Below are 12,057 nucleotides of genomic sequence, written 5' to 3' on the forward strand. Positions count from 1 at the left end.
AAAGTGTTTCTGTTTTTATCTGAAGAGTTTGTAAATATCTGGTTTCAACTGTATATTTGATGATGTTGGTGTTTGGCTTGATTTTCAGCACAAAGAGGGAGAGAGAGAAACAGAGAGGGAGAGAGAGAATGAGGACAGCACAGAGATGGAACAAGAGCAGGTGAGACACACATGTTAGTCAAATGGTCGTTTACCAAAAGTATCACCGTATCATAGGTCCTCATGTATCTCGTACCTAGTGTTTCTTTTTAGGTTTGTTATTTTTCAAATTCTATATTTATTAAGTTATGCAGACTTGTTTGTACAACAAGGCTAAATAATTATATAAACTTTTGTGAATCTACATAGTGGACTTTGGTAGAATTAAAAAATAAGTGTAGTGCAGGTCTGTGATGATTTTAGTGCTCATTTAGTTCTGATTCTGGTTCTGTCTTGGTTAAATCCTAAATAGTCCTGATTTTGAACTGTTGTAGTCCTGTTTTAACTCCGGATCAGTTCTGGGTTCTGGTTGAATTGGGGTTTAGTCCTCGTGTCTTGATGCAGCCCCGTCTGAGCTGGTTCATACCAATATTAGGGGGGATTTACGCACAGTCGTAAATTCCCACAGTGCACTATGTGCTTCGAATATTGTGTGTAGTTTTTGTTTTATACAGTGCTGTTTGTGAGACAATGACCCCACCTCATTCCCTCATACTTCCTACTATATCCATTTTGCAGGCATTCAAACTTTGCATTATTGCATGCTTAAAGTAAGCAAGGATAGTCAAAGTTTAACAAACCAGTCTGCAAGGTATTTTAATTTCATAGTACAAACAGGAGCATGAAAGAAATGAAAAAAGATATTTAAAAATAATGTAATGCTTTGCAAATTATTATTAAAGTGCTAGTCATTCACATTATTCAGTGTTTTAAATATAAGTGAGGAACATAGACTTATGAAGTGAAAAAATAAATAGTAGACACAGTGACTATATGTTTGTAAGTTTTCTCCCCAACAAACACAACAATGTCAACGAAACGTTTTACACCATCAAACGCACCTGCGGTAGCACCCAAAGGCAGAGGACGATGCTATTGCTAACCATCGCACAAAATGTTGGACTTCTGGACATGCTAAAGGAAGGTAGAAGTTACCGTATTTTTTGGATTATGAGGCACATTTAGCGAAACAAAATCCCGTGTTCTGGACCTGAAAACAGGGTTTGATCTTTGGTTTCATTCTATGATACTGGACTTATTTTTCTACGAAGGTTTGAACTTTGAGAGTGTTTAAACTAGAGAGAAAAGTGTGAAAATGTCCATGCCTGTCTGAGAAAAGTGTATAAACTGTGTAGGGAGGGGTTTTACAGCCTTAAAACATCTATACTAATTGTAAAAAAAAAAGTTTGCTACTTCGTGGATTTCACCTATCACGGGTTATTTTTAGAAAGTAACTCCCGTGATAAACAAGGGACCGCTGTAAAGCTCTTTGTTGGACTGGTGCGAAGGGCCTGCAGGTGCTCATGGTCAGTGTTAGGTTACATCAAGTGTAGCAAGTACTTAATTTGAAGTTAGCCTAATGACACTTGGAATAATTAACCGAATTCTAACTTTAGTGTAGAGGATAGACATCAGTGAAGATAGCTTGTGAAACTGTTTACATCTTGTTGAATCCGGTTGTGTAAATCCACAAAGAGTGGCAGGTCAGCTGATCACAGTCTATACATGAAGAAAACCTACTGGAGCTCACATTAGAAATTACAGACTTGTGATTCTTTTCCCTATGCTGAGCCACTACACATAAATTACGGTTACTCCTGAGTGTCCCATTTTACTGTTTAGGTGTGGAGGCAAAGTCACCCTCTACAATGTAGGCAACAAAATGGTTATTTTTAAAAACAACAGAATGAAGCTGTCATGGGAATTAGAATTTAGATTGGAATAGTATTTGCCTTTGTTGGGGGAAAACTCTGTAAAAGACCCAGGAGAAATAAAGACACAATGAGACAAGATCACTTTTTATGCTTTAACGTGCACACGGGTAAGCTGTTCAGAACAACTCACAACGTGTACAGAGGCTGGGCACTTTTTATAGGAAAGACAGTGAGAACAGGATAAGAAAATACAAAACAGATAAAATAAACAACTCCATATGTGGCGCTAGTCTCGTCAGCAGAGAGCTGGGAGAAAGCTGTGAGAGATAAAACAATCGAAAACAATATGTCCCAAAACAGTATGTCTTTGCTGAGAAAGTCTAAAAAGATAATTCTAAACTAATCTAACCATAGACAAAAGGGCATGCTTGCACATTTAAAAGAAGGTAAAGAAACATAGAATCATTTTTCCTGTAACAGCCTTCTCATGTACTAATATTGTTTTATATTATATTAATGTAGGACAAGGTTCGGATGCCTTTTTACAAAAATGGTTATTAGAATTTTCCTTAAAGGAGTTCCTTTACATTTCCAAGCCTGTACTTTTTCCACTTAACCTTTACTGCAATCCTGTTATTCTTTATATGCAGTTTTTATGTCTCAGTGACCACTGAACTTAAACAACATATCTGCCCGTATAGCTTGCCCAGAGGCATTTCAAGGTGGCTACAAAGTGCTGGGGGTTATATTGTTTTTCTCCTTCTGTTCAACTCTCAGAGGCACATGTCGACATTGTGCCTGTGTCTCTTTCAAGTCAGCCCAAAGTTTCACCACCTGTTTGGGGCTTCGCTTGTGGATCACTAAGATGGTGTGGTAAGAACACGGGTCTTTCCCTTCATTTTTGGGGAAGTCAAACATGAGGAAGGCGTGGTTGTGCGTGGGGAAGGCATTGAGCCGAACCATGCACATCCCTACGTACACATCATCGATGGGGAACAGGTGAACTCTTTTAGAAATTAAGTGCAGACGTCTGGTCAACTGACCCGAGTACACCAACCCTCCCCCGCCTGCATACGCGGGGTATAACCCTTTGTAGAAGCTGTGTGGGATAAAGTACTTTGAGATGTTGACTCGGTTGGGTGAAGCTGCTCCTATGACGTCCCCAAACACGAAGTTGTGCATGTTCTTCTTCACATGCGGCTTCTCCATCTGGATCTGGAGGTAGGTTATCAGTTTTGGTGTGTTGACAAAGATGTCATCATCTCCTTTGAAGACAAAGTGGGTCTGCTTGCAAGAGTGTGAGAACCAGCTCCAGAAGAGCACATCCTTCAAGGTGAGATTGAAAAATGTATCCTCAAAGTCCCACTGCAGAATATCTCCATAGAGCATACTCTCCAACTTGAGTAACGCAGACACATCCACACCCGGTTCTTTGGTGTTTTGCTTGCCCAGCAGGAATACCCTGCGGACATAGGCTCCACCATTATCTCTGCCACTGCCATTTATCTTCTGTCCTGCCACCCATCCCACCTGGCCCCAGGTCTGCCGAATAGCCTGTCGGTTGTTGAAGTTATCCAGTGTTGTTTTGATGGCGAAGAGAATCAGAGGGTCCTCCCGCTCGTCTTTTCCCTGAGCTCCACATTCTCCACCTGGCTGGAGGAGAACCGGGTAGTCTCTTGTCTGCATGTACTTGGTGAAGTCTTGCACCTGTTGTGGTAGCTCGTCAACATTATATGTCATGTTGTTGAGTCTGCGAACTGCAGAGAAACTCTTCTTCAGCAGGAAATCATCAAAGCTGATATTCTTCATTAATCCCTTGGCTTCGTGGGGGTGCAGGATGGGGTTAAATTGACGGTCAACGACCAGCTGGAGCTGGTTCCAAAAAGCCTTTTTCTGACATTGGTTCTCCCAGAAAATTTTAGGGAGTGAGACGAAGATCTTATTTCTTAAAATTCCATTGGCCACAAAATGAGAACTCTTCGGCACGATTTCACTCGCTGGTGCTGTCATGCTCCTCATGCTCATACACACCGTGAGACCAACGTAGACAAAGAGCAGGGCCAGGAAGATGCACGGCGTGCACACACAGATTAACACCCTGCGCCAGCGAAAGTAACACCGTGCCATTCAGCTGCAAATACACAAACACCAAGTTACACTGAAGAAATCTGACATCTGACAATTTCTGAGTTTCAAAATATAAAACAATTATTAAATGTACAATAGCGGATTTATGTGTATCTGGATCGAGAGGCAAAGCTCCGCAGAGAAATGAAGTGAAGAAGCATGAGGAAATGGAAGATTTGCAAAAGAGAGATGAACTAAGACCATATGTAACAGTGATCTCACAAACGAGTGCGTAAAATAGATTTTAGCTGAGTTCTTTTTGATCACATGATTAACAGCCAGTATAATTGGCTCATTTGGCATGTAAGCATTGAGATGCAAAGCAATTTTTTTCTGGTCATTTCAAAGCCATGCGCAATCTTGACTCCACCAATCAAAAACCATGTGCTTTGATTGAAATTTAGTAGTGTGGTTTTTAGCAGATAATTATCACAAGTTCAAAAGGAACGTTTATTTAGAGTTAAATTTAGTCACACTTTGAGGTATGAAAAAGAGTTAAGCACATTTTTATTAGCAGATAAACAAACGCAGTCTACAAATTCCTTGTGTTAACAAGAAACTGAAACGATGATGTCATTTTAAAAAACTTACCTTCTTAGGTCTAAATCAGTGACAGCCCAAACTTCACTATTCCTAACTCTAACTCCTATTCTGACCCGAGCCAATAAGAAGATGTCATTTTTGGCTTTTATTATATTGTTTTCCCATTGAGGGTAGAAAGAAAATCATAATTTTAACAAACAAGCATAAAAAAATCACAGTTTTTATAAAAACTCTGTTTTGGTCTCTTCCCAAATATAGAGGTTAGGGTTACCATGACTTCAACCCTAAAAGGTTTAATGAAGCTGTTGATGTCAGCAGTTTTCTTTGCTTACCTGTTTTTAATGAAGGCTTTCTATTTCACGGAATAATCACATAGTTGTTGTTATCTAGTTGAGGAGCGTTGTCCAGCACAGTTTTGTCTCATTTAGTCTGAGTAAACTCTCTACTCAAGAATTAAAGATAAAATACAGTGAGTCAGTCTATCAGGAAGGTTTCCTCTGTAGCTGAAGCTCCTCCTTTGAGCCCTCTGGCTGAGGAGGCTGCTTCGGGTTCTGCCGAGCAGCATGGATACACCCACTTGTGAAACGAAGAGAAATTCCACCCACAAACAATGGGAAACACATCAATGTGTTTCATAAGAAATGAAGACGATACAAAACTAATAACATTTATCAGTGACTCAGCTGTTGGTGTCACTACCCCAGAATCACAGAGAAAATACTATGTAAAACATATCAGTGTGGGTGTGAAACTTCACTAGTTCATTCAGTTCATCTTGTGCACATGAATAACCAGACATCAGTTTGGAAACAGAACTTCCTTCTGTGCCGCCCTACATCTCCACCTAATCTTTTCTTTGTTAGCAGCTTAATTATGACTTCATCACCTGGCAATCTTTTCATGGGCAGATTCCTGTCATCCGCACACCTATCAGGTCAGACAAGAACTCTGATTAAAAACGGTTGCATTTAAATAATGTGGTGTGTCTGCAATCCTGACACTAAGGTGTTACAACAGTCGTCATGGAAAACAAGTGTGAATCAGTTTGGGAAAACCCTAAGACAACAATCACCAACCAATCTTACCTAAACGCTCCCTCCTCAGTGTTTGTAGCAGTTTGGAGGCATAAACTGTGGCTCCTCTCTGTCTTACATCCCTACATGTACATAGTAGCAAATTATATGCATAAGATGGGATGTTTTCTGTTTCTTTGTGTGAAAATGTGTGTCATCACCATCAACATGAATCTGAATCAAAATACCTGTTTATCTGAACATCCCAGCCGGGCTCACAGCTCTTAAGCCAAAGAGCTCACAAATCAAGGTTGTGTTGTAATATTCTAGATAATATTCTTATAAAGAGTGCATATTTTCCTTTTTATTCCTTCCCTTGTTATCTCTGATCCCGTAAAAACCTCCGCAGGATTGTGACACATTGTGCCTCAAGTATTTGAAGTATTTAGGCAAAGTCTTACAAACAGTTTCAGCTGCAGCTAAGAGTACAAATGGTTGTAAATGTGTGCTGTATGTTAGTGTTAGGACCCTTTGGTCCACAGTAAGTAACTTTTGGTTCCCGGCTTCCAAACGTTTCAGAAACCTAGCTTGTTCTCGATCAACTGTAAATTAGATAATAATGGACATTATTAGTTGTTCATGTCATAATGTGGGCTGTGAATAGTGTCGGCATACCCGATTAATTAAAAACTGAGAGCTTAAATACACAATAATCATCTGATATTCTGGTAACAGACTGAAGATGTGATCGTTTAGCTCCTTGCTCCTTTAGAACAGTTAAACCTTTAGTAGTAATGAAAACTTTCCTTACTATTACAGTTGTGGATGCACGTGGTTAAGGTTTCAAAGAATGTGGTCAGTGTTTGTGTGTAAGTAATCTCTGTGAGTTGAAAGGTCCAACTGCTCCAAACCCCGTTTCCAGCTATTTTCTTTCCTGCCCTAGGCTTCAGATGACCTCAGTGAGAGTGGATATGCTTCTGATCATCTCAGACCTTCTGCTTGTTAAAGAGGCAATCACGCAGTATTTCAGTTACAAAGATGACAGGACTGTTTCAAAAATGGTAGGAATAAAGTTTTATTTTTCATATGAAGGGGTGTTTTGGATTTTTCTTCTTTTACAAGTAGTATGTTTTTGATAAAACTTGCAAAAAATCTTCTAGCATATTCCAAGAATGATGGACATGAAGAGAAGGGGATTTATTGCTGAATGTTAAAATGAGGACACGTTTTTTATTTCATTTTATTATTGTTATTATTATTATTTTTTTCACCGAGTGGAAAAAAAAGATTTGCTTGCTGCTTTTTCCATGCACCCAACTACCAGTACCACTAGGACATGCAGGGGATTTGGGGTTGAGAGGAGGGGAGGAAGATGAGGAGTAGGAGGAGGATAGGTTGGTAGGTAAAAAAGACAAACTGCTTGACAAACAAACATGAGAGTGTGTGAGTGTGTCTGTGTATGCACGGTTTTGTGTGTCTGTGTGCTCAGTGTGTGTGCTTCATTGTGGATATGGATGTACGTGCGTGAGAGAAGTACGTGTGTTCGTAAAAAAGGTGGGTGGGAAGCGCGGGGGAGGGGTGGGGTGGGGTCGAGGAGAAAGAGGGTGGGGTTGTCAACAATTCGACTAGCTCTAGAAGCACACTATCCTCACTTGCAGTAATTTCAAATCGTTTGCAAATCCCAGATTGATTACAGTGATAGTAAGACAAAACTAGCCAGACCACTGGGCCGTGAACCCAAATTGTATTTTCATATCATACGATTCCCCCTAAATCTGAGGGGATAATTTCTATATCTGTGATCCATGCATTGCCTGTGTGGGGGGAAAAAGAAAGAAAACAAAACTCTACATATTGGAAATGAAGTCTAATCGGGACACATTGTATCTAACACAGTATCATTTTCCTCAGTGAACTTCAAAGGGTCTCTCTAAGGGTCTCAGAACCTGATGTACATCTGCAGTGGAAGAATTTCTGACATGATCGGACTACTGGTAGTGTGCTGTTTGGTTTTACTCACTGGACTTAACTTTGTCTGCTAGTTGCTTCTGTAGGAGGGCGAGGAAGACGTGACGGTGAGGTTGCGATGTGGTGGGTGGAAGGGGCAGACAGAGACACACATAACAGATCATTCAGTCAGTCAGTGTGACCAAGCAAATAAAGTTCAGTTGATAAAAGGTATAGGAATGCAAATCAAGGATGCAGTAATCAGGATTATCATATACAACCGTGTGAGCTAACTAAAAAGGTAGAATCAGCCTCGGAAACTCTCTTCCCAGCAATGTGAACCCGCACATGGTGCTTCTTCCCGATCGGAGCAGCACCGTCACTAGTGTGGCAAAATGTGAGCCCACGTAGCTTTCGGTGGGATATCCTTTTTTAAAAAGAAAACAAACACATTTTTTTTTAAAAGGAAAAAGAGCGAAAATGGGAAACCCAGAGGGAGATCCACCTTTCAGTGGTGGGGGCAGAATTCCAAGGTTACGCCCCTGCATCAGAGCGCAAACAGATGCCGTCTCTGCACAACTTCATCTTTTTAACACGGCTACACACATGCTCACTTAAACGCACACATAACTTCTTGGAGTTAAAGAAAAAAAGTAACTGAATCCGCCTACTGATTCCAAAAGTTTAATCAAACGCGTTGTTTACCGTCCTTTAGCCACAAGTAAGCGCGAGAAACCTGATAGATGGCGAAAAGAAGGGGAGTGAGGGGATGTCGATCTGACCTGCGAACTGAACTGTGACTGAGATGACGTGCGTTCTCTGCTTTGAGTCTTTTTGGCTGTGATGTGATGGGGAAGTCCTGAGACACAGTGCGGCTCTAAGCTGCTGGCATAGGAAACGAGCGGGCTAGGCAGTCCACGGGAGGCCAGAGTCAGGCTGGATTACAACTGGATTGGTTAGGTTCGGTTTGGATCGGCAGCTCCCTGGCCAATGACTGCTCACGGAGGGAGGTTCTTACAGTGCAATGGAGCTTCTGGCAGCGTGAGGATCGATGGAGAGGAGCGTGACAGTCAAACAACAGAGATCACACCCTCCACGGTGAACAGAGGCGCCAACCGAATGAGGCTTCATGAGGCGTGCAGAATGGATACAGGCACGCACACACACACACACACACACACACACATACAGTACACGCACACTACAACCACCACCAATGTCATGGCAGCACCCTGAATGCCTACACGAGGAATCTGGAGTCACTTTCCCTCGACAACTCCCCAACGTTCCTGCTTTTACAGAAATAACAAGAAATGACTGACAGGCAGCGAACGAGGACATAAATGACCGATGTGTGTTCATCCGAGGAAACTACCCTACACATCTTGGTTGCGTCAGTGACTAAATGTCCCTGTGAAACGAGCGCATCACGTGGGTCATACTCATGTAAACAGACACCTTTTACACAGGAGGAATCAATATTGCATGATGACATAATCAGATCACAGTTCAAAAAGAGGAAGATCCCAAATCAGAGAAACAAACCAAAGCAAAAGGAGGAAGAGGGTTGGTCTCTATAAAAACGAGGAGTCTTTATAAGAAAGGCTACAAAAACTCAATGGGACCTCCAACTTCAGCATACAGCAAAAGGCACCACAATATTATTCTATTTATCTAACTTGTGAAAAAATTGGCACGTAATTCTCTTATTTTTTTCATCTCTCATAATGCTGTAAATCAAAAAACTTTACATATAAATATCCCCTCCCCCCCGTTATAAAAAAAGTCTTTGCTGTTAGCTAGTAGACAATTTTTGCTGAAATGAAAATAAATATTTCATTTGTTTAGAATATCTGTCTGTTATACAAAATAAAAATATTTCTCCTAGGTGCAGGTCTCTAGTCCACGGGTTGTGTGTAAGAGGAAGGGGAGTGTGTGAAGTGGAGAGGGCGGGAGGTGGCGGGGGTGTAATGGTGGGCGTCGGAGGGAGGTTAAGTCTTAAAGGGGCATGTTGTCAGCCTTGGAGCGCTGCGACTGGGAGCCGCGGCTCTGCCCGTTGCTGCGCGTCCCTGGCCGACTCAGCCCGCGGTGAGTCCGTGTGTCTGCACCGGATGACGAACGGAAACCCGGGACATTTAGAGGCGGGTCCATGTTCATGTTCTGCATACTGAGGAAAGGCGTGCTCTCCCCGTGACCATCCTCTTCCTCCTCGTCCTCTTCCTCCTCTTCTGACTGGCTGAAGCTCTGTGAGCTGTAGTCCCGTAAACCCGCCGAGCGCTGTGAGATATGTCCGTTGAGTCGGTTGCGTCGCGGGCGACGCCGGCTTCTGATGGGTTCCCGTGAAGAGGCATACTCCTGTGTCGTCTCATAAGCCTCGTCATCGGGGAGCCGGTAGGGGCTGGACGGTAGACTTCCTGTGCTCTCTGTCAGGTAGGGTCGTCGAGGACGTCGGGGCTGCCTGTATAAACTTCCATCCTGAAACAGAGAAAACACAGATTTCTTAGAATGGCTGAACAAATTTATTGACCCACTGGTGTGTTGGTCTGCCTATGCATACAAGAGAAGGCGATCCTGCTGTGAAGCCTTCAACTGAGCACACTTCACCATGTATATCAAGAGACTGCATGCTCACATGGTAGCAGCTTGCTAATCACAAGGTGGATTTGGCCTAAAACTTACACTTCAATATCCTCCCAATTTACTCACCTGGGGACCATAATTTACAACATTAAGCATTAAGTTAATGTTGTATTTTACAAGACGTAATTTTAGCAACTGAGATCATAAAGCTATAAGAAAGTTGTTTAATGATGTCATAAATCAGGAAAGATGAAGCCCCTTTTTCTTTGTACACTTCTGTTTGTAACCAGTCACCCCCTGCTGGCAATTAGAAAAAAAAAATACAGGTTTAAGGCACTTCAGGCCCTTTGGCTTTCAATCCAGTTCAGTTAATATAGCACAAAATCACAATAACAGCTGCCTCGAGGCATTTTATATTGTAAGGTAAAGACCATACAATATTATGAGGAAAACACCAACAATCAGCAGGGCCCCTTTGAGGAAGCACTTGGTGACAGTGGGAAGAAAAAACTCCCTTTTAACCAGAGCCAGGCTCAGCCGTCTTCTATGTCAAAGCCATCTGTTTAGTACATCAATCTTTTGGTGACTTTTGGACATTAGGCAGCAGTTACTGTTTGTGTGCTAGTTTTGTGATGCTATTCTGTCCGTGCCACAGCAAAAACCATTATATTTCACAATAACCCCACAGAAGGTTGAATGCGACTTCACGAGCCTTGGCTCGGCTTTGTTGTCAGCAGTATCGGTGCACAGAAAGTAAAGAAAGACACCTCTGTACAGCCTGCATTCAAACACATGCTGTAGGGAGAGAATATGTTAGTCATGGTGGCTTGTTTACTTCTGGTAAATCAATTATACATATGGTTTGTGCTGAACATGCAAACATTATAAGGAAAATGAACTTGGGGACAGTGAATGCCCACACAGAGACTGCAGGTTACATGCTAAGTTCTTCTTATAACTAACAGATTTTTTTTTTAAAACAAAGAATTTTTTATATCTTCAATAACAGTAAAGCTGGGGGGAACAGACATGTGCTTTTGATATAGACTATATATTGTATATAGGCTTACGTACATCGGGGCACCGTAACAGCGGTTGGTCATCGTCTCTGTGGTAGGCGGCAGCAGCAGGTGGAAGGGAGAGGGCGTGGCTTGTGTTGGGCGAGGTGATCTGAAAAGTGGGAACCTGGGGAGGCAGCGGGGGGTAGTGGAACTCCACAGGAGACAGGCGTGCTGGCGTGGTCAGTGCAGACACATACCTGGATGAGGTTAGAAAAACACAAAAAATAACCACAACTGTGTGCATTTTTACCTTTAACAGATGCTCATATCTGGTGAACACAATGTTCTCACTTTAACAATGCACTTAGTAAGTGTGCACTCCTGCATTATTGAGGCGCTCAGCTGCACCATCGGTTTAATCATGATATTTTGAAAGAGGTCACACATCTGTCTGTTCCCTGAAAAGCACCATAACACACACAAAAACCAGCCCTCATTGTGATCTGTAAGTCTTTGAACTATGGAAGGAAAAAACTTCAAACAGAAACAACAGAAGCAACCAACTGGCTCAGGTCCCCCCATTATGTGCCAACAAACCTGCTTAGTCAATCACAAGAGTATAAAAGACATTACTGCTCATGTGCATTCACTCCAACAAGAACTGAATGACTCCTGCCGCTCACTGAATTCAGCTTTACTTGTGCATCCATGTCCCATATTCTGAAATACTACTTATTTATTATTATGCAGTATTAACATCCATCCATTCATTTTCTTCCGACCAAATGAAGGTCATGGGGAAGCTTGAGCCTACTTCAGCTGTGATAGGGAGAGGAATGAGGTCCACCCTGGACTGGTCACCAGTCTATAGCAGAGCTAAAGCTGGTTTTATGGTCGAGCAGAGGTAGTGTGCTCGCTGTCCGCTCTAGTCCAGAGATAAGCCCGTCTGTCTGAAGTGAGCTCTGTTGTCAGATAGAGGCAGTGTAAGTGTGT

At 42.1% G+C, this 12,057-nt stretch overlaps 2 protein-coding genes across 3 annotated transcripts in view; both read right to left on the bottom strand.

Annotated features, from left to right (window-relative positions):
* Window positions 1-907: 907 nt before the first annotated feature.
* On the bottom strand, window positions 908-5,085 carry LOC147337584 (N-acetyllactosaminide beta-1,3-N-acetylglucosaminyltransferase 2). Its single transcript, XM_086262797.1, has 2 exons — window positions 4,856-5,085; window positions 908-3,984 (listed from the first exon to the last, which is right to left on the bottom strand). The coding sequence occupies exon 2, from the start codon at window positions 3,978-3,980 to the stop codon at window positions 2,580-2,582; it is 1,401 nt and encodes a 466-aa protein (XP_086118923.1). The 5' UTR covers window positions 3,981-3,984; window positions 4,856-5,085; the 3' UTR covers window positions 908-2,579.
* A 1,517-nt stretch (window positions 5,086-6,602) lies between these two features.
* nrg2b (neuregulin 2b) overlaps window positions 6,603-12,057 on the bottom strand; it is an 80,448-nt gene continuing 74,993 nt past the window's right edge. For both annotated transcript variants that reach the window (XM_086306631.1, XM_086306624.1), the window contains 2 exons: window positions 11,138-11,321; window positions 6,603-9,958 (listed from right to left, as the gene is read on the bottom strand). In XM_086306631.1, coding sequence (XP_086162757.1) covers window positions 9,482-9,958; window positions 11,138-11,321 — 661 coding nt within the window. In that variant the 3' untranslated portion in view covers window positions 6,603-9,481. The remainder of the gene's footprint in view (window positions 9,959-11,137; window positions 11,322-12,057) is intronic.

This window comes from Aulonocara sp. 'chitande type north' Nkhata Bay, linkage group LG2 (assembly GCF_057382095.1).
Source record: "Aulonocara sp. 'chitande type north' Nkhata Bay isolate Kocher_YH1m ecotype deep benthic linkage group LG2, A_spYH_male_GT1.1, whole genome shotgun sequence".
Taxonomy (NCBI): Eukaryota; Metazoa; Chordata; class Actinopteri; order Cichliformes; family Cichlidae; genus Aulonocara; species Aulonocara sp. 'chitande type north' Nkhata Bay.

Bases quoted from the DNA above. Each gene is read 5' to 3' on its own strand.
- LOC147337584 (XM_086262797.1), bottom strand. From the start codon at position 3,980: ATGGCACGGTGTTACTTTCGCTGGCGCAGGGTGTTAATCTGTGTGTGC.